The 23,687-nt window shown below is 43.4% G+C and overlaps 1 protein-coding gene across 1 annotated transcript in view; it reads left to right on the top strand.

Moving 5' to 3' along the window:
• NSD2 (nuclear receptor binding SET domain protein 2) overlaps positions 1-23,460 on the top strand; it is a 59,108-nt gene extending 35,648 nt beyond the window's left edge. Inside the window, exons 13-23 of the mRNA XM_053387738.1 lie at positions 1,276-1,476; positions 4,133-4,312; positions 8,005-8,161; positions 8,371-8,576; positions 11,044-11,147; positions 12,692-12,961; positions 13,725-13,841; positions 15,488-15,629; positions 16,266-16,372; positions 20,885-21,089; positions 22,436-23,460. Of these exons, the coding sequence (XP_053243713.1) occupies positions 1,276-1,476; positions 4,133-4,312; positions 8,005-8,161; positions 8,371-8,576; positions 11,044-11,147; positions 12,692-12,961; positions 13,725-13,841; positions 15,488-15,629; positions 16,266-16,372; positions 20,885-21,089; positions 22,436-22,698 (1,952 nt within the window). The 3' untranslated portion in view covers positions 22,699-23,460. The remainder of the gene's footprint in view (positions 1-1,275; positions 1,477-4,132; positions 4,313-8,004; positions 8,162-8,370; positions 8,577-11,043; positions 11,148-12,691; positions 12,962-13,724; positions 13,842-15,487; positions 15,630-16,265; positions 16,373-20,884; positions 21,090-22,435) is intronic.
• Positions 23,461-23,687: the final 227 nt, after the last annotated feature.

Genomic DNA, 23,687 nt, shown 5'->3' with positions numbered 1-23,687 from the left:
TTGGTTCTCAAACTTAATCCATTCCAGAAGTCCGTTCCAAAACCAAAGCGTTCCAAAAACAAGGTGCATTTTCCTGTAGAAATTAATGCAAAATGGACTCCTCCATTCCAGACTTTGAAAAGCAACCCCTAAAACAGCAACTTAACATGAATTTTGCTATGTAACAAGACCATTGATCCATAAAATGAAAGCAATAAACAATGTACTGCAGTCACAAAATCAATCTGTAGTTGAACTGGGTTTCACACAGTCACACACACAAAAAGAGCCGCAAAAATAAAAACGCAAAATAAATAGCAAAAACGGGCAGACCTCAATGTAACACTCAAAACGGAAGTGTGGCACTCAAAACGGAAGCATAACACTCAAAACGGAGCACGTTCGGCTTCCGAAAAAAGTTTGCAAACCGGAACACTTCTGTGTTTGCAGAGATTGGGTTCAAATTGTTCAAGTAACAAGCCGTTTGAGAATCAAGGTACCACTGTATACAGAGGCAGTATGTCTCTCTCTGTTGTTGCTGCGAATCACAAGTGGAAAGTGCACTGTTGCAGTCATCTCCTGCAGCTTTTCGCATCAATCCACCAGGCCTCTTTTTACATTATTAGAATATCACATCTCTCTCTTTTCAGGTGTTGTGTTCCTTTCTTTATTACGGTGCTAAACACATTTTCAGTTTGGGATACAAAACCTGCCTAAACCCCTGAGACATTTTAGATGTTCTAGAATCTGAATGTACTTTTGGAAAGCTATAATTTAAGGTAGATGTTTGCCCTGATCAGGGTTACGGCCCACCCAGTCTTCTCTCATAATGGCTTTCCTAGGGATTGGTTACATTTGCCTTTCGGGGGGGTGTCATAAAGTGCATGTACTTCATGTTATATATAATATTGGGAATGTCTTTATCTGTAAGAAATTGAGCCCTGCTTGCACATCATGGCAGGGCAATGAAATGTAAGAAAACTTAAGATACAGGTAGCTCGCTGATGTATAAATAGTGCATCTGCTGAAAAAATATGTCTGATAAAAGGTGGAAACTCTGGCTTCCCTGATAGAGGCATTTAGGATCTTGGTCTTAAATATTCATAGGAGATGCATTAGTGAAGAAGTACATGTGAAGACTAATCAGTCATAATGTTTATTAAGTGTGGTGGCGGATTTTTAATTTAGAAACTTCAGTTTCTGGTGTTTTAATTAATTACCAGTAGAAGTAAGGTGTTTTTGTATTAGTCTTTAGAGTTTAAAAACATTCAACTTGTTTTTAATTCTTTTTATTAGGTGTTCACACATGTTTTGTGTGTAAAGAGAAAAAGTCAGTAGTGAAACGCTGTATTGTATCCCACTGCGGAAAATTCTACCACGAAGCTTGTGTGAAAAAGTTTCGCCTCACGGTGTTTGAGAACAGGGGTTTCCGATGCCCTCTCCACAGTTGTGCGAACTGTCACGTTGCTAACCCTTCAAATCCCAAAGTATCCAAAGGTATTTATTTTCTGTTACTTCCCCCACCTTACATATTTAGAGGACTGTCGCAGAGGTGATTCACACACATTGTTATCCACAGCCTAGATGCTACTGCCATTTGTCATGTGAACACTCAGTGAAAAGCTGACAAGCTTCCATGCCAGCAGCAGAAGCTCTCAGAAATAACTAGTACTAGGATAAAACTCCATATACGGTGGAACCTCTACTTACGGACGTAATCAGTTCCGGAGGTTCATCCGTAAGTCGATCTGGGTTGCTGGTAGAAGCGCCGCTGTGTGCAGACGCATTCGGCGGCGGCTGCTTCTGCTCGTGTGCAAATGGCAGAAGTATTTACTGTATTTTTCGCTCTATAAGATGCACCAGACCACAAGACGCACCTAGTTTTTGGAGGAGGAAAACAAGAAAAAAAATATTCTGAATCTCAGAAGCCAGAACAGCAAGAGGGATCGCTGCACAGTGAAAGCAGCAATCCCTCTTGCTGTTCTGGCTTCTGGGATAGCTGCGCAGCCTGCATTTGCTCCATAAGACGCACACGCATTTCCCCTTACTTTTTAGGAGGGAAAAATTGAGTCTTATAGAGCAAAAAATACGGTACTTCCAGGTTTGCTGTGGTCGCAACTTGGATTGGGCCCAAGTAGAGGCGGTCGTAAGTAGAGGTTCTACTGTGTTGGGAATTTCCACGTGGCCATTAAGAACGAAGCCAGGATGTGGATAAGTCCCGTTTTGTCGAATGAATTTCATCGGAATGAGTTCTTTGCTATAAAACAGAAGCTGAGTGTCCAGTCTTTCCCTACACACAGAGGGGAAGGCAGAGGCGCCTGATGCTCGTCGCTGCTCATTGTACTAGCACTCCATGGTTTGGGAGGATTCTCAGAACTGAACCATTATATTTGGATATTATTTAAAGAGCATTATTTGCATGGTCTCGTCGTGCAGGTTGGGGCTGGAGTCCTGATGGGACTTTTCTGTTCCATAACTGATTGCTGTGAACAGTTTATTCATGGACAGGACACTGTGAGGATGATGGGCATAAAATGGGGGAGAAGATGGTTGTAAAAAGGCTGAAGGAAAAGCGAAAATAATTTTCATATATATATTTTTTATTAGTTTTTTTTTAACATATCATTTTCAACAGTAATTAAACATACTTTTACATCTTATTCAAATTTTTGACTTCCATCAATCCTGTCTGAAAATTTTCCAATCTAATCTCTCAGTATGCATTTCTTATCTTCCCTATTACATTTCAAACTCATAACCAATATCTCTATCTTTTTCTACTTTGTAACACTTTGTATATTTCTCCTTACAAAACTTCTTGTAGTCCGACTAGTGTAATTTGTTGATTACAGTTGCTCTTCAAATAATTCATATACTTCTTCCAATCTTCTGTAAATCTCTGGTCCCGCAGGTCTCGAATCCTTTCTGTCATTTTGTCCAATTCTGCATAGTCCATTAATTTCGTCTGCCATTCTTCTTTCGTCAGAATATCTTCTTGCTTCCATATCTGGGCTAACAATACTCTTGCCACAGTTGTTGCATATAAAAACAATTTAACATCTTGCCTATTAATGTCCTGACCTATAATACCAAGTAAAAATGCTTCTGGTTTTTGAAAAATAATTTTCAACTTCCTTATGCAGAATGTCATCTGAACATACTTGATGATAGTTTGCATGTGTGGTCTTAAAACGTCACGGAAGTTCTGTCGGAGCACGGTGGGGAGTGGTAAATAGTTGAGATGAGCTCAGTTTCTACTTTGCAAAGCAGTACAAAACCAAGCTATCCTTGCCTTTTAATGGTCAGCGTGGAATGAGGCAAGGATAAGTCTCCGAAGGGAGGCCATAAAACATTAAGTATTCAACAGAGGTGGAAGGTTAGGAGCTGTGTTAGTTTTGCAAACATGCAGAAGTTGTCATATTAATTCCAGCACGTGAATGACTCCTTCATTAAAACCAATAAGACTTGGATTTTAAACTCTTATTTCTTATAGTTATGCTCAATATAGATAGCTGTTTCACTTTACTGCTTTATGCAGAATAAGACCTTTTAGAGCAGAAATTGCCCAGTTCCTTAAACTTGTTGAATTTGTAGGGCAAGTCTCCTACATTTTGCATTAATTCTGTTAACAGAGAAATTTGCAAGATTAGCACTGAGAGTTGATGCAAACGAAACGCTAGACAACGTACAACATTCATTCAACCTTCACCCTGATATGCATCACGTAACGTTTTGCATCAGTTTGCTGACGTTGAGGAATAACTCTGCACCCGGATCCTACTTCAGCTACAGTACCCTAAAGCCCAGACCTTAGTGCTTGCTTGCTGATACGGTTGTCTTAGGGTGGGGCATTGAAATTACTGTGCCAGAGCAGCCTTACTAGCCTGAAGGCTGGTCATCTTTTAGTTGGGGTAGACTTGGGAGCAGGGAAGTCAAAGGAGGTTCTTGCTTTTGCTCATTTGGTGCAGATCAGTGCAAATTAAGACTGAGTGCTGTCCGAGTGCAGCGGGCTGCATCGTAAGATTTCCCATGCGAACCGTGGCCATTGGCAATGAAATTTCCCATTGATTCCCGAACGTTTTCAGTCAATCTTCTTAAAGGGTGATGCACAAGTATTTTTTATTTATTTATATTTTATTTTTGTTTCCACCAGGCAAAATGGTGCGTTGCGTCCGCTGCCCTGTGGCTTATCACGCTGGAGACGGTTGCGTCGCTGCAGGGTGCTCAGTGATCACTTCCAGCAGCATAGTTTGCACCAACCACTTCATTGCCACTAAAGGGAAGAGCCATCACGCGCATGTCAATGTAAGCTGGTGCTTTGTATGCTCGAAAGGTAAGTAAAGGAGTGTCTTTATTTTTTTTCTTATAAAAGTAACGGGCATTTAAATTTCACTGTTTTGAAAAGATTATTATATTGAAACTATTACTGCAGTAAGTTTTCTTTCCTTAAAGTTCGCTTATTCTGTTTAAACAACATCCTTTTTCTATTCCAAAATGTGTGTGTTGTGAGGGTGCGTGCGGGGAGACCGCATTTAGAACCCAGGAATTTGCATGTTCCTGCATTGCAGGGGGTTGGTCGCCCTAGGTCCGGCTCGTCCAACCAGTAGATCGCGATCTACCGGTAGATCCTGGTAGATGGCGGGACCCTTATCGATCGTGGGATTAAATAAAGCTTACCAAAAGTTAACAAATAAAAGCTGAAGAACTCTGAGCAATCCTACCCCGAAAAAGCTCAGCAACTCTGAGTTCTACAACTCTAGCCAATCCACCCACCCCACACATGCTCCTCCTCCCTCCAATGACAATGTGTAGATCACTGCCAGTTTTTTTATACTGAGAGTAGATCACAGTCTCTTGGGAGTTGGACGTGCCTGCACTAGGTGAAACTTGGGGTCCCTTCCAACTCTACAATTCCATGTCTAAATGTATCAGTGTGTGGAGCACTTGCAGTAAGGCCTGCAGACACATGTCCTTTTATTATAGTTTTATTGAGGTTAGAAAGGGCATAATATAGACTTCCGGGTTGGCGCCTCCGGCAATGGCGGAGCTCCTCCGATCGGGAGGAACTAGCTCCGCGAAAACCAGGGTCTGACCGCCACGGCGAAGGCGGAGACCCACTGAAATCACAAGCGGGAGAAGCTTGTGAACTTGGGATTCGGCTGGCACCTTTGCGCCTCCCCTACTCGCGGGGAAACCCTGTTTTGGGGATCCGGAGCGACGTGGGGTGAGTGGCGCGGTGCTTCGAATCGACTGCTTTTTTCGCGGAGTGAAGCCGCATTGCTGTTGCCGGAGAGCGCTGACTTTTTCTTGTGGACAATTGGACTTTAAACAACTACCCATGAGTAGAATGCAAAATTGGATCTTCAAATACTTTAATTTGGCACCGAAACGGGGAAGGTCTTAAACAGGAAGTCCGCCTTCCCCTTTTGTAAATAGATTGAAGCAAAGACGTTATAAGCTAAAGTCTTTGAAAGCTTTTGGCAAAGGATTAAATTTTCATCGGTTAAAATTACAAAAAACCCCTTGGAAGCAGGGGGGGGGATTTTGGACTTAGCGAGAGCCTGCAGGAGGGAGTGAAAAATCAAATTATCACTGCTCCGAACCTGGAAAAGGGCTGCCAGAAAAAGTGAAGTTTTGGGAGAGTTCATTGACTGCGAACAGAACATTTGTGACAACTAGTTATATAAGAGAAAGATACTATTTCCATTGTCCTCTTCTGCGTTTAAAAAGGAGGAAAAGTAACTGGAAATTGAAACTATTTTTATGGCTTGAATTGTGCTCGAAAGGATTGATACAAGTGGAGACTGTTTCCCTCTAGAGGGAGTCTTTGAAACTGTCACAGGAGTGTACCAGCTGCAAGATAAGTAATTGTGAGAACTAGAGATTGACCTTGGACCATTCAAAATGTTGATAGGAGAAGCCATTGTGACGGTATTATGTAAGATAAGCTACTCGCTGGAACAGCTTCATAAGAAGACAGATGACATGTCTTTCAAAATTGACAATTTGGACCAAAAAATGACTAATTGGAGTCAAAAAGTGAGCATCAATACAGAAATAATTCAGGACTTGGCACAAGAATCTACTTTGGTTGGACAGATTGCGGAGGAGAAAGAGAAAGCTGTGGTTGTTGAGCCTAAAGTAATACAAGTGGGATCCTCAGCCATACAGAAGCAAATTGAGGATTACAAGTTGAGGCCTTCTATGATTGAATCTAGAAAAAGCCAGATTTTGAAGATTGGATCCCGGCTTGGACGGAAGAAGGAAAGTTGGAAAGATCCTCCTATGCAGGGATTAACTGACTTTTGGGACATGGGCTTGGGTTTGGAGGAGATTGGAGTTTTGGGAGCCTTGGGATTTGGAGGAATTTTGAAATATGTCATGAAACATCTTGTAGACCTCAGCTTCAACTATGGAAATTTGGCTGACTTGTCCGGAAGGAATAAAAGTATTGTTAGGTTGGAGTTTTCTCGAGATCTGCTCTTTGGCATTAAAGAATATGAAGAAGACCTGCAGAAGGGACCTGGAAAAGAGTTAAGAGCCTCGGACATAAGATCTCCAGGTTGATGGACTATATGGAATTGACGGAAAGGACTGGCAGAATCCGAAACCAGGGAGAGGAGATGGTGGATGAAGATTAGAGAATTTAAAGTTTATATATAGAAATACTGTAAAATTAATGAATGATAGAAAAATGGTGGAAAGAAATTTTATGGCCTTAGCAGAAATGTTATAAGGAGTTAAGGATATATAAGTACTTGGTTTTAATGATAAAAAATATGTTAAGATATTTATAATATGACAGAAAATAGAGAAAGATTGAAAGGATTTGCTGAAACAATTAATAGAAGTGGAATACAAAAAGGGAGGTGAAAGGAAGTCAAGGAAACAAGGGAACGAAAAATAGAGTATGGAAAAGGTGTGATGTATGTTTTTAAATGGTTATTGTTTTGTTTAGGGTTAGGGTTTTGTTTAGTTTAGTTTAATGTGTTTAGGTTGTGTTTTGTATTGCTATATATTGTATTGTATTGTTTCTTTTTTTGTTCTTTCTCTTTTGTCTCTTTTCTCTTTTCTGTAATCTTTAAAAGTAATAAATATTATTTTTAAAAAATAGAAAGGGCATAATATATCCTCTTAGAAGGTGGTTTTGTCCTCAGTCTTTGCCATAGATTCTATCGAGTCCCTCCTCAGTACTGGACAGTTAAGAAAACACCTGCCCATTGTCATGTGCACCAGGGTGTATGGCCTGGTTTATATCTGTATGGGTGACGGTCTTAGAGCCACATCTAAGCTACATTGAGATATAAGGCTCTCTCAGGTGTCTTATAATCGTTAGTTTTAGCTTATCATTTTTACGTAATTTCTTTCACCGAGGTTGTGAATTTGTACAAAAATCCTTCGCGTCCTGTAATTGGTTGGTTGACCATAATAAACGCATGGTTAAAAATGCAAGCAACAAGGTTTGAGGATTGTAATTATCATCATCATCATCATTTTATTATTATTAATACCCCACCCATCTGGCTGAGTTTCCCCAGCCACTCTGGGTGGCTCCCAACAGAGTAATAATAATAATAATAATAATAATAAAGCGATCAAACATTAAAAACATATATTGGTGACAAATACATAAAGGTTTGTGGAACCTGCCTCTTTCCACAGACAAAAATGCATTCGTAAGAAATAGAACCATTGCTGTGACTGACCAGTTTTATTGGTAGCTCTTGCCTGCCTGCCACTGCCGTGTGGCCCTTGGAAGGTTCCCCATGAAGAGATGTGCCCCCCCCAGGCTAGAAAAGGTGCTCCATCCCCCCACCCCCGGATTAGAAGTGCAACCTGTTCCAAACAAAGTTGCATTACCCCTGAAGGATCACGTTCACCATTCGGAGGCATCTGGGAGGCCAGGCGTTCAGGCAGATCACTGCGTGTTGTCCCAGGCTCCCTTTCTCCTCCCGTTAGGTGACTTGTGCTGCCGACCATTCAGCAAGTACATTGCTATTTAAATGTGGATTTCTTTTCTTGCAGGGGGAAGCCTTTTATGTTGTGAATCTTGCCCTGCAGCATTTCACCCAGATTGTTTAAACATTGAAATGCCGGATGGAAGCTGGTACTGCAACGACTGCAAAGCAGGAAAGAAAATCCATTTTCAGGATATTATTTGGGTCAAACTGGGAAACTACAGGTTTGGACTTCTAAAAATAGAATGACTATTTGAAGTGGCCTTTATTTTTATTAATGCATGCTTGTATCCCACCCTTTCCCTGAGCAGCTTAAGGCAGGGGGGATTCCTGTACGAGCTCATTCATAATAGGGCTGAGATTCAACAACCTTTTATTGGTTTTCTTCAGAGAGAACAAGGTTCTCAAATTCTCCCTTCTTCTTTTGGGGCAGGTGGTGGCCTGCAGAAGTCTGCCATCCAAAAAACGTCCCTCCAAATATCCAGAAAATGAAGCATGAGATTGGAGAGTTTCCTGTGTTTTTCTTTGGCTCTAAAGACTATTACTGGACGCATCAGGCTCGCGTGTTTCCCTATATGGAAGGAGACAGGGGAAGTCGGTACCAGGGAATTAAAGGAATTGGAAAAGTCTTCAAAAATGGTATGGCTATTTAATCATTTAGCTAAAAACAGAGTACAATCCTACCTTGGTTCTCGAACGAAATCCATTCCAGAAGCCCGTTCAGGTTCCAAAATGTTTGAAAACCGAGGCGCAGCTTCTCATTGGTTGCAAGAGCTTCTTGCACTCAGCGGAAGCCGTGTCACATGTTTGGGTTCCGAAAAACGTTCAAAAACGGAAGCATTTACTTCCTGGCTTTTCGGCGTTCGAGAACCGAAACGTATGACAACAGAGGTGTTCGGGAACCGAGGTTCTACTGTACCATAGGTTCCAGCTCCCTGGGGACCTGGGTGCCCAAGTACCCACAAATTTCTGTGCCAGGGTCATGCACCGTGATTGCAAAGCCAAGCTGGCCCTCCTGAAGAGGACTGTAATACAATGTGATAGTACCATTTTTAAAATAAAACACCATTGCACTTCAGCCACAAACCGCAATCCTATAAATGGATTGAGGCGGCATTAGTCATCTTTCAACTCTCTTTGTTTCTGCTTGCATTGCATTTGAAGAAGCTTGTTACCGTATTTTTCTCTCTATAGGACGCACTTTTCCCCCTCCAAAAATGAAGGGGAAATGTTTGTGTGTCCTATGGAGCCAATGCAGGCTCCTTTGGCTTCAGCAAAAGCAACGTGAAGCCTCCAAAGCGCAGAGGGAGCGCTCCCTCCGCGCTCCGGAGGCTACGTGTTGCTTTCGCTGAAGCCTGGAGAGCGAGAGGGGTTGGTGCGCACCGACCCCTCTCGCTCTCCAGGCTTCAGGGATAGCCACCTGAAGCCTTTAGAGCGCAGATCCAGCAGTGGAGAAACAAGAATGAGCAGAGGTGATCGGAAGATGCTTTGAAACACTATATTCCCCAGAGACCTCTGGGTCTTTAGTGTCACACAGTGGCTAGGTGACCTTAGTCCAGCCACTCTATTTTCAAGCCTCTGTATCTGTAATACAGTGGTACCTCGCAAGACGAATGCCTCGCAAGACGGAAAACACGCAAGACGAAAGAGTTTTCCGTTTTTCGAGGTGCTTCGCCAGACGAATTTCCCTGTGGGCTTGCTTCGCAAGAAGAAAGCCCATAGGGAAATCTCCGGGGACAGCGGGGAAGCGCAGCGCGCCTTCGCCTCTGTCCCCGGACCTCTTCTGAAGGCTGGCGGGGGGAGAAGGGCTTTCCTCCCCACCGCCAGCCTTCAGAAGGCTGTTCTGAAGGCTGGCGGTGGGAAGAAAAGCCCTTCACCCCCGCCAGCCTTCAGAAGAGTTCCCACAGGGCTGCCTAGGCTGCAGTTAGCAGCCTGCTGCCCCGCGCGAGGGGCGCTCTGCTTCAGAGCGCCCCTCACGCCGGGCAGACATTCGCAGCTTGGGGAGCCCTGCAGGACTTCCCCACAGGGCTCTCCAAGCTGTGCATAGCAGCCTGCTGCCCCGCACGAGGGGCGCTCTTAAGCAGAGTGCCCCTCGTGCGGGGCAGACATTCGCAGCTTGGGGAGCCCTGCAGGACTTCCCCGCAGGGCTCTCCAAGCTGCGGATAGCAGCCTGCTACCCCTATCCGCAGCTTGGAGAGCCCTGGGGGGAAGACCTGCAGGGCTCCCCAAGCTGCGAATGCCCCGCGCGAGGGGCGCTCTGCTTAAGAGCGCCCCTCGTGCGGGGCAGCAGGCTGCTATCCGCAGCTTGGAGAGCCCTGCGGGGAACTCCTGCAGGGCTCCCCAAGCTGCAGGTGTCTGCCCCGCGCGAGGGGCGCTCTGCTTCAGAGTGCCCCTCGCGCCGGGCAGCAGGCTGCTATCCGCAGCCTAGGCAGCCCTGCGGGAACTCTTCTGAAGGCGGTCTCCATAGGAACGCATTAATTGATTTTCAATGCATCCCTATGGGAAACTGTGCTTCGCAAGACAAAAAACTCGCAAGAAGAAAAAACTTGCGGAACGAATTAATTTCGTCTTGCGAGGCACCACTGTATAGTGATTACTGACCTGCTTTACAAGCTTGCAAGGGTTACTGAGATAATGCATGTAATGCAATTTGAACAATTGAAAGCACTGTAAACACTAAGGATGCCAGAAATTGTCTGAAGGTGCAGGTCCCTGCTGCCAGACTAATAGCTTGTCTTTCAAGCAGTTAAATGATGTGTTTACGGTCACTGTATGGAGAAGTCTCTCCCTGTGGTTCATTTGTATGTTCTGTTTACTCATTTCAAGTATTAGATTTTACTATTACGTTGTATGTTTTTAGTCCTCATAGTCTTGAGTTTCTTTAATTTGAAACCTGGCATTTAACATTGATGTCAACCCCAAAGATAATATGAATGAAGTGCTGCTGGATCAAACAATTGAGGTACAAATATCCAAGCACTTCCCTCAAATCCTGTGAGTGGGCATGTTCACAATCTGCCTGCGCATTATACGTTAGAGGGTAGGGTATGTTCATGTGGATATAATATTTGTTCCTACAATTCATGCAAATAGTTTATTTTTAAAGCTTTGCAAGAAGCTGAAGCCCGCTTCCGAGAGATAAAGTTCCAACGGGAAGCCAAAGAAACGCAGGAAAATGAGCGCAAACCTCCCCCTTACAAACACATCAAGGTAAGGTACATGAGGGCAGGTGCTGTTCATTTGATCCACCCTGGAAGCTTAGTTCACCTGTTCTTTAGAACAGGATCCTAACATGCAGCCCATTGCTATGTCCCAAGACCTTTTGAACTGGGACCAATGGATGTTCCCCTGGGGAACATTTTTCAAGCCCTTGTTCTTCACAGTTGACCTGAATATGGCACTTTGAAGAGCCTCGCATCAGTCATAAGGCTGGAGAAATAAAAGGCAGTTCTTCAGTTCCCTTACCTGTCTAGTTTGGGAAGACAACAAGTTCATAGATAAATCGAGGGTTTTAATCTCATTGGAATATTCGAGAAAAATATATAAACCTGTTGGTAATTAAAATCCACATTTGAACGGAAGTGGAACAAACCAAACCCTTACCCAAAACAATATTGTTCTTGAGGAATGGTTTCTCTCTAGCTATTTAAAAAGGAAAAGAATAAAGTGATGTTGTCGGTAGTAGATATGTCTAGGATAGTGAAATTTAAAAATTATTACCGCACTGCCTGGGAATCTGGGGGGGGGAAATAGATGTGATTTTTATATGACTAGTTAATCTGTGAGTTTTAGGGTTGTTCACACACCCAACTGAGGGCTCTAATCTGTCCCACACCTGAGGTAGGGCCTCACCTTGCCCTGAATCAGTTTGTGTCTGAGGGATGCTATTGCTTAATTATGGTTTATTTGGTCCATCTTGATTCAACATGCTATGTGGCATCCATATGTAGGCAAAGATTGCGGCCTGTCCCTCAGGAACCATTGTCCTGAGTTGGGTGACATTAACTTCAAAAGCATCCATGCTGGTTCTGGTTGTAACTGTCACACCAAATTTGACAAAGTCACGTCAAACTGGCTGGAAAAACCTTCAGCGGCATACAAATCAGCACAGTTTGGACACTTAAAGCGAAGTCACGCCAAAGTCATGTTTCAGTCCGCCATCTTGATTCAAAATGGCACCTAGTATCCAAACATAAAGACTGCTGGTTCTCCCTCAAGGATCCTTGTGCTGAGCCAAGGGACAATATTTTCAGTGGCATCTGAATTGGTGTGTGTTGGAACTATCAAGCCAAACTGGGATACGGTATCATCAGAGCTAGCCAAATTGGTGCAGGTTGGGTTCATTATGCCAGATTTGGCAGTGTACCGCCCAAAGGGGGCTATGATATCTTTAGAGGCATCTGGGCTGGCACCGTTTGAATCAGGCAAAGTCACATATTCAGACCCAGGGGTTAATTTGAACTGGTAGCCAGCACCCCAACACCACTAAAAAGTGCTTCTCCCACCTCAGGAACACTCATGCCAAGTTTGAAATTTAAAGACTTTAGTCCTGTCACATCAAAAATCAGGCAAAGTCATATTTCAGAGCGCCATGTTGATTGATGATTGCCTGAAATGGAATTGACTGCCGCTTCCAAGATTAGTTGGGGGGGTGTTAATTTTAGAGATTAAACGAGTTGGAATATAGATTGCCTTTTTGTGAAATAATAGCCAATAACTGCTTCATTGTTGTTGTTTTTTAATATGTTATTCAGGTAAATAAGCCTTTTGGAAAAGTTCAGATTTACACTGCTGACATTTCTGAGATTCCCAAATGCAATTGCAAACCCTCTGATGAGAACCCCTGTGGTTTAGATTCAGAGTGTCTAAATCGGATGCTAATGTATGAATGCCACCCACAAGTCTGTCCGGCCGGAGAGCGCTGCCAAAACCAGTGTTTTACCAAGCGCCAGTATCCTGAAACGAAGATCATCAAGACTGATGGCAAAGGATGGGGCTTGGTTGCAAAGAGAGACATTAAAAAGGTATGCGTTAAATGAGTTGGGTCCATTCATGGGAGCATCTTGTGATGCTTCGCTTTGGAACAAGAAGAATTCTTCCCTGTACACGTAGCATTGGGTTCTCTATTTTGCTTCCTCTAGGGCCACCTTCCCAAACTAGTGCCCCTCAATTATCTTGGACTCCATCATCCACAGGTTGACGGGAGTTGTGATACGGAACATCTAGGGGATACGAGGTCTAGAAAGGATTATCAAAGAACATCAGTGGTTGCCATAGGCCTCAAAATGGGCTTTTTCTGTGGTAACTCCCTGTTTATGGAATGTTCTCCCCAGGGAGGTTCATCTGGTGCCATTAAACACCTTTAGGAGCCAGGTGAAAACATTCCTCTTCAACCAGGCCTTTGACTGGTTTTCAATGTGTTTGGGACAGGGGAGTTAATTGGTTTGGTTTGCTCTTGTTTTTTTCTTATGTATTGTGTTTGTATCTTGTATTTTTATTTTACAAATCAATAAAACGAAATATATGGGAGCAATGATGGGGTAAGGAAAGAGAATGGGGGATAAAAAGGGAGATGGGGAGATGGAATAGACGAGGTATGGATAAGACTCATTAGATTTATTTATTTTTTAATCTCCCTGCTTCAAAAAGACCATACATGATTTTGTTCTTTTCTGTTAAGTTTTATGCTGTATTTTACATTTTGGTTTTGTACGATTCTTATTTTGATACGTTATTGTATATTGTTGGGTGGCATGCTGTTAATAAATAAAATTATCTATTCCTCAGGGTGAGTTTGTGAATGAGTACGTTGGTGAGTTAATTGATGAAGAGGAATGCATGGCAAGAATCAAGTTTGCTCAGGAAAACGATATCACCCACTTTTATATGCTTACTATTGATAAGGTATAGTATTTTAAAATGTCTTGATTTGAATCTCATGGTTGACCTAGATAAAAGAAAAAACACAACTACCGTAAACCATTGTGATCAGTGGCAGCAAGGACATTTGTCAAAAGCTGCCTCAGGGTGCTTCTAAAACAGGAGTTTGTTGTGGAATTGGTGCTGCTCTTGTGCACAAGCTATTCTCTGGGTTTTTTCCCCTCCATATTTTTCTTATGAATTTTGTGGGTTTTTTTAGTATTGCAATTTTATCTTTTTTAAAAAAATAATTCTGAATTTCCATTTTAACACTCCAATAAAACCACATTAAAACATTCCAAATTATAATACAATTTTTAAAAAGCCAAATATCAATTCCAAATCATATGTATTTTGGGTGTTTTCCCATGCTCTGAAGTTCGGGGAACTCCTGTGGAATTTTATGTTCTTAACTGCCCTGATATCTATGGATGTAAGGCAGTATACTACAGTGGTGCCTCTGGTTACGAACTTAATTCGTCCGTTCTTAACCTGAAACTGTTCTTAACCTGACGTATCACTTTAGCTAATGGGGCCTCCCGCTGCCGCACGATTTCTGTTCTCATCCTGAGGTCAAGTTCTTAACCTGAGGTACTACTTCCAGGTTAGCGGAGTCAGTAACCCGAGGTACCACTGTACTAATACTACTAATACTTCTCTTTGGTCCTCACCTGAGCAGAACCTGCTGTTCTGTGACTCCTAGCCCAAATGATATGAGTGTGTCTATTGCAGCCAGTTGCTTCAGGCTCCCTTGTCCAGAGCACCGCTGAAGTAGCAGCTTACCTGAGGGTGTCAAGTTTTTTTTGTAGGGGTGCCTGCCTCTTAGACTTTCAGCAGGGGGCTGGTCCACTGTCCCTCAGACCTTGTGGAGGGCCAGACTATATTGAGGGGGGGTGAACGAATTCCTATGCCCCACAAATAACCCAGAGATGCATTTTAAATAAAAGCACACATTCTACTCATGTAAAAACACACTGATTCCTGGACCGTCCGCGGGCCGTATTGAGAAGGTGATTGGGCCAGATCCAGCCCCTGGGCCTTAGTTTGCCTACCCATGGACTACAGCAATGCAGGATCTAAGCCACCTCGCAAAGGAGACTTTAAATGTCTACAGAGTAGATCTAATATCCCCAATATTCTAGTGTTTCCTTTAATACATGTGAACTAACACACGCCATCATTATAATTCTTCCTGCCAATTCTCAGACCCTCCATCCCCAAGCAGAGCAATAGGTTGACTGCATTTTCATCTCCTGCTCTGTATCATTTTGAACGTTGTAGCTTACATGATTCAAAACCTATTAGTATACCGTTCTTACATTTATCTTCTAAGAATCTAATATTGAGTAAAGCTATGCCGATTTTAGTTACGTGAAAGTTACACAAATCAAGACTTCTTTTGAAAGATACTTCCAGTGGTGCTGTTCCTGTCTCTTTTTATAACCTGGGAAGGTTCGGTAAATGTAGTACAGTTACAACTAGGGATATGTTGGGAGTTTGCCTGCCTATTTTAGCACTGTGTTGGCGTGAAGAGCTACAAGTTCAACTCGACATGTATGATTAGCTCTGCCGGAGCAACGCTTGCTTTGCCGTTAAACCAAATCCCGTCTGGTTCTATTCCCGACTTTTAGGACCGCATAATTGACGCCGGACCCAAAGGAAATTATTCCCGGTTTATGAACCACAGCTGCCAACCAAATTGTGAGACTCTGAAATGGACTGTACATGGCGACACGCGTGTAGGACTCTTTGCTGTGTGTAGTATCCCGGCAGGTACATACGAACGTTAGGACGGCAGAATCGTTTTCCGCAGCTCAGAGCCTTGTGTAAAAAGTGTCCTCTGTAGTGTTCACAGGCTTCTTAATTTACTCCAGTGCCGGGACCAGTTCCGCATGTGTGGTGGACCTGCCTCGGTCACCAGAAGTGCACAGGGGATCCTGCTTCCCACAGCAGATCAAGCTTTGCTTTGGAACCGACGTAAATCACTTGCATGCCTTTTGAATCTCCCCTCTTTCTCTGAATAGAACTTTTACAGTATACAAAATATTTCCTTTGAAATCAGTCAGTGTTTCCCAGAAACCGAAATAAAAAATTGAGATCTTTTTAGCTGTTATGTTCACAACTTTCCTAAAATGTAAGGATGTGAAACTTGAAAATGTAAACATCAATACGATATGGCACTGGGACACGAACAGGAGAAACAGGCCAGAGAAGAAAGGAATAGGTTGAAATACAATGTTAAAATCCTAATAACCATCGCATGGTTGTTCTTGCTTTTGTTGGTTTATCTTCAATTCCCCTTTCTGTCTCTTATACTGTAGTTGCTCCTATATTGCCATGGGAGGGGGGTTCCCAGCGGAAAAGGTGTAAAGGTGCAGTCAAAAATCTATTTTGTTTTTTCTTACTCAGGGACAGAATTGACTTTTAATTACAATCTTGACTGTCTGGGCAATGAAAAAACGGTGTGTAAATGCGGTGCTCCAAACTGTAGCGGCTTTCTTGGAGACAGACCAAAGGTATGTATTATTATTTATTATTCTTTTGTTGTTGTTGTTGTTGTTATTAAATATATACGCTGCCCTTCATACAAAGATCACGGGGCAGTTTACAACATGCAGAGTGAATAAAGAATACAGTGCATTCATGTTTTCACTTAGTTTCTATTTCACCCACCCCAAGTTCTCAGGGTGACATATGATATGTGGAAATTGGTGCTCAGTTAGGGCCAACACTCCTGTTATGTTTCCAAGGGGTTGCTCGGGAGCAAGCAGGCAAATACCTCCCTACTTGGCTGTGAAGACTTGGCTTGGCTGCCAAAATAAACTTTATCAGTCCGGAGCGCCGCTCTCCCGTGGCTGACTCAATCGCTGGCAGAATCCGTGAGTGGGCAGTTCTTAGACTTTCTCCAGCAAAGCAGCTCCTTGACGCCCAGTCTGTGCCTCCCCTCTCTGCGCGAATGCTTTCTGCGCAAGGAGGGCGTGGGCAGCGGAGGACACCTTCCCTCCCCGCTTCTCCCAGGCAAGGAGTCCTGGGGCTGCCTCACCACTTCTGACTCCTGCACCTCCTCTCCACTGGAGCCGCGTTTATTCTCTTCCGTTGAAGAGGAGCTACTTTCCATGATCCCTGGAGGCTCTCTATAATCCATCTGGCTTTTGCTCTCTCCCTCCTGCACTGATGGCAGTTCCCTGACAACTCCCTACCCGAGTTCTTCTTAAGAAGCTAGGTTCCTCGGCCAGTGAAAATAGAACAACCAGGCAAAACCCAAAGCAAAGCAGGCTGTTAAGCCTTTTATCGTTTATTTGTCGCAACAAAGATTTGACCTCTCTAAAGGCAAAAAGAAACACAAGACAGAGGCTGTTCTGTCTGTTAAAGGTTTATACTTGGCGTGAAACAGCAAGAAGTCCCACCCACGAAAATGGGGAACCGAAGATACGCCACCAAATTAGGACAGTTTACTGTGGGTCAGGGAGGTCAAATTATAATGTGTCAATCAAAGCATCTGGAATTGGCAAGTCTTGGACCTTTTCAGACAGAATTTACATCTGGTGACATTACATACAGGCGACATTTAGAGCAGTCAATCGGTATGTACAAGAAAGCAGATAGTTTGGGCAAAAATAGCCCTACACCGTCGAAGGGACTCTGCCCAAATGCTTCTTCTGGAAGCTGCAGCCTGCATGACTCCCTCAGGGTGGATTTGATTTAAATCACTAGTCAGTAAGACCTGGTTTATTCTTGCTGGAATAATCTTAATATTAACAACCAGAGGAAGGTTTCATTTTTGGAAGAATAAATTTTCATAGTAGTTTTTACAGTTATATCAAAAATTGCTGATTTGGTTATACTATTAGAAATACATAGACAGATAATTATGAAATTATTGGGAGGTTTAATAAGTTAACTTTATATTTGGACAACTTTTTGCGGTACTTTAGTGGAAGGAGAAAAATAATCATTTCCTTCATAGCAATTTAAACAATTTATTTAACTAAAGCAATAACATTGTACCATATGTATCCATGTTTGTTAACTGATGTGGTTAAACTTTTTTTGTGGGTTTGGTTTTTTTTAAACAAAAACCAAAAAAACTTAAGACTGAGTTTTAGCACACATGAAAAACTTAAAACAAATCCTTATTTCCTGATGAATAGCCTCTGGACTATAATGTAACTTAAATAGAAGACTTATCTTTGGAAATACTTTTTAAAGCATTTTAAAAATTCGATTTAACTCCAATTTTAAAAAAGAAAAAAAAATCATTGATTTTTATTCACTCTGCTCTCCTTCCATAAGTCCCAAAGCGCAGAGAATTCCCAAAACTCAAGAGTGAGCTTATGATAGGTGGCAGTTGTTCACCGGGTGCTTTTTGTGTCTTTTCCCTGGTAGTACGTTTCTGCTTTCTGTGACCTTACCTGGTGGTGCTTAGATGCTAATTTGGGCTGGCTGATCCCTACCAATCCTTGGGAGGGCTAGTATGGAAACCAGCATTTTCTAAGTCCAGGCTGCTTAGAGAAGGTGCGAAATTTTCAGCCCCCCTCAGGGACACCCTGTCACATGCCAGTGGTGGGCAGGGCAAAAGGAGCGTCTCCATCCCCATCGTTCTGCCCGGACACTGAGGTCCAGCACCGAGGGCCTTCTGGCGGTTTCCTCGCTGCAAGAAGCCAGGTTACAGGGAACCAGGCACAGGGCCTTCTTGGTAGTGGCGCCCACCCTGTGGAACGCCCTCCCACCAGATGTCAAAGAGAAGAACAACTGCCAGACTTTTAGAAGACATCTGAAGGCAGCCCTGTTTAGGGAAGCTTTTAATGTTTAACAGACCACTGTATTTTAATACTTTGTTGGAAGCCGCCCAGGGTGGCTGGGGAGACCCAGCCAGATGGGCGGGGTATAAATATTATTATTATTATTATTATTATTATTATTATTATTATTATTATTAAAAGGGGGCAGGCAAGCAAAATGTACTATCACAGTTCAAGAACGTAGCCTGTCTGGGCAAAGACGCTTAAGGAGGTCGCAGAGCAGGGCTCAGGGGGGACTGGGCTGCAGAGAGCATGAAGCTCAGCACAGAGTGGCCTGCATTTGGGCCCCTGGGCCTGAGAGTCCCCATCGCTGCCTGAGCGCTTTATATGTCATCCGATTTAGCAGTTACCTTGAAGGTCTGGTCTTGTAAATTCATTGCAGCCTACCCGCGTCCAAAGGCAAGCTGCCACATTTTCCGCAAACTTCAGAATGCCCTGCGCTGATCACATTGCCACATTTGCCCACCTCAGTGGCAGAACCCTATCGATATTTAGCCTCCAGTTCAAGAAAATAACATGAGCCTGCTGGACTGGACCAGTAGCCCACCTAAATGCTTATTGGAAAACCTAGAAGCTGGACAGGAGCCCCCTGCCCACCTGAGATGCCCAACAGCTGCCATTCAAAAGCATGCTACCTCCAACGTGGATCTGGAACAGAAGCATCATGGCTGGTAGCCCTTTCCTCCATGAATTTGTCTTGTTGTTTTGGCGTTTAGTCATGTCCGACTCTTCGTGACCCCATGGACCAGAGCATGCCAGGCACTTCTGTCTTCCACTGCCTCCCGCAGTTTAGTCAAACTCATGCTGATAGCTTCGAGAACACTATCCAACCATCTCGTCCTCTGTCGTCCCCTTCTCCTTGTGCCCTCCATCTTTCCCAACATCAGGGTCTTTTCCAGGGAGTCTTCTCTTCTCACGAGGTGGCCAAAGTATTGGAGTCTCAGCTTCACGATCTGTCCTTCCTGTGAGCACTCAGGGCTGATTTCCTTAAAAATGGATGCGTTTGATCTTCTTGCAGTCCATGGGACTCTCAAGAGTCTCCTCCAGCACCACAATTCAAAAGCATCAATTCTTCGGTGATCTGCCTTCTTTATGGTCCAGCTTTCACTTTGAAAATTTGTCAAAATTTCACTTTGAATTTGTCTAACCCTCTTTTAAGGCCATCCAAGTTGGTGGCCATCACTGGTTCCCACGAGAGCACATTCCAGTCTTCCAATATTTAGCTTTGCCAGAGGTCCGTGAGTTCAAGTGTTACAAGAGACAAGAGAAAAACTTCACTGTGGCCACTTCCTCCATGCATTATTTTATAAACTTCTGCCAAGTCACTTCTTCCTCATCTAGTTTGTCAAACGCTGCTCAGAAATATAAAATATTTGAGAAAAGCGGCTGAACTGCTAGAGCGGTCCAGTGCTCAAGCGGCTGTGGTTTGAGTCCCGCAACCTACTCCTTCTGGGGTTTCCTTTTTGCTCCAGATCTTTGCAGGCAGGTGTTCAAGGCTTGTGAGTATTGATTTCTGCAATTTCTCTTGGGAAGCTGTAACTCTGCAATGCATCATCATCATCAAACCTTTATTGCATTAGCATACAGCCATAGCAGGATAAGACAAAAATGCTAGAGAGAAGCACCCTAACAAAATTCAAAACGATATTACTGGCATTGTGACATTTAAATTACCCTAAAACAATAATGTAAAAATTTAGTTGCCAGCGCCGGGAATATAAAATGCAGATGTATATAAAACATATAATCGCCCCAAAATAGGCTCGGCACATTAGGTTAAAAAGGTAATACAAAGAATTAAAACAGGTCCAGGTCTGGGACACACTACCCAGTCAGTGTAGCCCTGAGTTTCAAAGCCTGCACTATAAAGATTGCCACCCCACGTGAAATTTGGGGATTTGCGTCCACAAGAAGCGATTTCAAACAGTCTTCCTTAGATGTGATGGTGGGCGGGATCAAGAGGAGGAGCTTAGTTCTTATTAGCTCATAAATAGGGCAGTAGAAAAAGAAGTGTATGAAGTCCTCTACTTCATTCATTGTGCATGGACATAGACGCTGAGTAATGGGGGTCTTAAAGTAAATCCCCTGCAAGAAGGCCGTGGGTATAGAATGGAAACGGGCCATGGTAAACGCTCTTCTCAAATTGGGCTCCGTCAGGTCTATCAAGTAGTTGGCAAGTGATCTTACCACTCTGCAATGCACTGTTTGCTTCTTCTTCTTTTAAAGAATTCGTCCTCTAATGCTTCGGAGGAGAAAGGAAAGAAAACCAAAAGAAGAGCAAGGAGACGCAAAACAAAGAACGAAGCAAGGAAAAAATCTGAGGATTACTGCTTCCGTTGTGGTGATGGAGGCCAACTTGTATTATGCGACCGAAAATCTTGTACCAAGGCTTATCATCTCTCGTGCCTTGATTTGGTGAAACGCCCTTTTGGTAAGTAAAAGTGAAGGCGTGACTTTATGGCCTGCTCCCCCTTGTCTTCCTTTTGAAAAGGACAAGGGGAAAGCTTAAGCAGCCTTTACTTTCACTTTCTTTTAAAACTGGCTTCTTCAACCACTACCCACCCTAGTCTGGACTTTATCACAAACTCTGGTTGGTTTGAACAAGACACCTTCCTAATACGTCGTTTGGAGTTGCTTGTATGGAAGCTGGCCAGTTTGTGAGCCAGCCATGAACTCTGATCTGGGTGATGCAAACAAGCTGACTTCAAGGGGAAGAGGGTGGTGCTGAAGTCCTTCTCGCAGGAAGATGAGGGGGGGGCATGGGAATCCAGACTCATGCCCTGCTCATACATGGCTTGCATAGGTGACCCTAATTTCATGCGGGTGGTTAAAGGTAAAGGGACCCCTGACCATTAGGTCCAGTCATGGCAGACTCTGGGGTTGCGGCGCTCATCTTGCTTTATTGGCCGAGGGAGCCGGCGTGCAGCTTCTGGGTCATGTGGCCAGCATGACTAAGCCGCTTCTGGCGAACCAGAGCAGCGCACGGAAATGCAGTTTACCTTCCCGCCAGAGTGGTACCTATTTATCTACTTGCACTTTGATGTGTTTTCGAACTGCTAGGTTGGCAGGAGCAGGGACTGAGCAACGGGAGCTCACCCCGTTGCAGGGATTTGAACCGCCAACCTTCTGATCAGCAAGTCCTAGGCTCTGTGGTTTAACCCACAGTGCCACCCGTGTGGTAAGGGAGATTAAAAACAGAAAAGGGATGGCAGAAAGAGAGGGAGAAAATGGACCTTTGGCCCCTGGCATACCTACCCCCCCCACACACACACAAGGGAGTGTTCCACCATGGCACTGAAATGGTGTGTCCAGGATCAAGTGAATTCCTAGAAATCATAGCCCAACCATCTTTTGCCATTACCTTTTAGGAAGTCTGAGTAGATCTTATCAGCCCATGCTTTGGTGAAACACACGTATATGAATGAGAGGGAGGGAGGGTTCTTTAGCGACTGCCTTACAAACTCAGAACTTGGTTCCACAACTTTTTAATCTGCAGTGGTACCTCTGGTTACACACACTTTGGGTTGCAAACTACGCTAACCCTGAAGTAGTACCTTGGGTTGAAAACTTGGCCCCAGGATGAGAATGGAAATCACATGCCAGCGGGAGGCCCCATTAGCAAAAGCGCACATCAGGTTAAGAGCGGACCTCCGGTATGAATTAAGTTCGTAACCCGAGGTACCACTGTAATTGGCACTGCCGAGATTATTTGAAACAAGAATGTTCCCTTAATGCAGCTATTTCTGAATTGACTCTGTATCCTTTTTCTGCTGGCAGGAAAATGGGAGTGCCCTTGGCACCACTGTGATGTTTGTGGAAAGCCTTCTGTCTCCTTCTGCCACTTCTGCCCAAACTCTTTTTGCAAGAACCATCAAGACGAGACAGTGCTCGATTCTAACTTAACTGGACAGTTGTTCTGCTCGGACCACATTGGGGAGAATTTTGCTGAAAAAAAGGCGAAGAGACCCCCTAGAAAACTGGCCGCGCTGAAGTGCAAACGAAGGCAAAGAAACAAATGGAAGAGGAAGGAATGTAAATAATGACGAACTGCAGTTCCTGCTGCCAACGCTGTCTTGTAGATAAGTTGTGAATAGGGTCAGGGAAGGACACGTCTTTTACATATATTCTGCAGGAATTGGGTTTGGGGCAGATCATTTTTTAATCCACTGAGCCAACTGCAGCAGTGTGTTCTGTTGCTTCTGCACTGATCATGAACTGTGGCATGCAAAGTTCAGCCACTTTCAGGACAAACCAGGTTTACTCTTCAGCAATAATGACAACACTTGAACTGTTAGGAGTGAAAAACCAATTCATTCCAGAATTTCCTAGTTGGAGGTGTGTTAATTTCCAACCAATTAAGGCATATATGCATAGCTTTTTGAAATAGTAGTCACCACCCAGCAAGTGTTTAAATAGTGCTTAAAGACATGATTAGCCTTTAAAGCAAAACGTTGTGCGTAGAGCTGCCTATATTACCTGCATTAAGTGAGGCATATGGACGTCGTACAGTTTAGAGGCACAGAGCTCAGTATAACCATATGCATTGAGCTTTGTCCAGAAGGATGTCTGGTTTGCTTTGGATTTTATTTTTGTTTTATTGTAATATTCTGCCAAGGAACAAGAACGTGATGGAAACAGGCAGCATACCACAACAAAAGCTTTGAAAGAAAGAACTGTCTCCTGTTGAGTTTCAAAGAAGGAAAATGATACCGTGACCTAAGTCCACATTTAAATTGATATTGAAATCTATGCCCATTTTTTTTAGATTGTATTTGCATAATAAAAGCCTTTAAAAAACCAAACGTGCTCATTTACTCTTGTTTTTTTGTATCAAGGTGATAATGAAAAAGAAGTTAACCACCAACTTCTAAAATAATACGGCTGGTATTCAAAAAAGGTTTACTCAAGTAGGCAGATTGAAATTAATGGACCTAACTTAGAATAGACTCACTGAAATTAATGAACATGGCTGAGTAAAACTTACATACCACCCTAGATTTATTGGGTTCTTTTGAGTGTGGCATTGCAG

Source organism: Podarcis raffonei, chromosome 5 (assembly GCF_027172205.1).
Source record: "Podarcis raffonei isolate rPodRaf1 chromosome 5, rPodRaf1.pri, whole genome shotgun sequence".
Taxonomy (NCBI): domain Eukaryota; kingdom Metazoa; phylum Chordata; class Lepidosauria; order Squamata; family Lacertidae; genus Podarcis; species Podarcis raffonei.
Note: the sequence above shows the minus strand (reverse complement) of the source record. Positions and strands in the feature narration are given on the sequence as shown.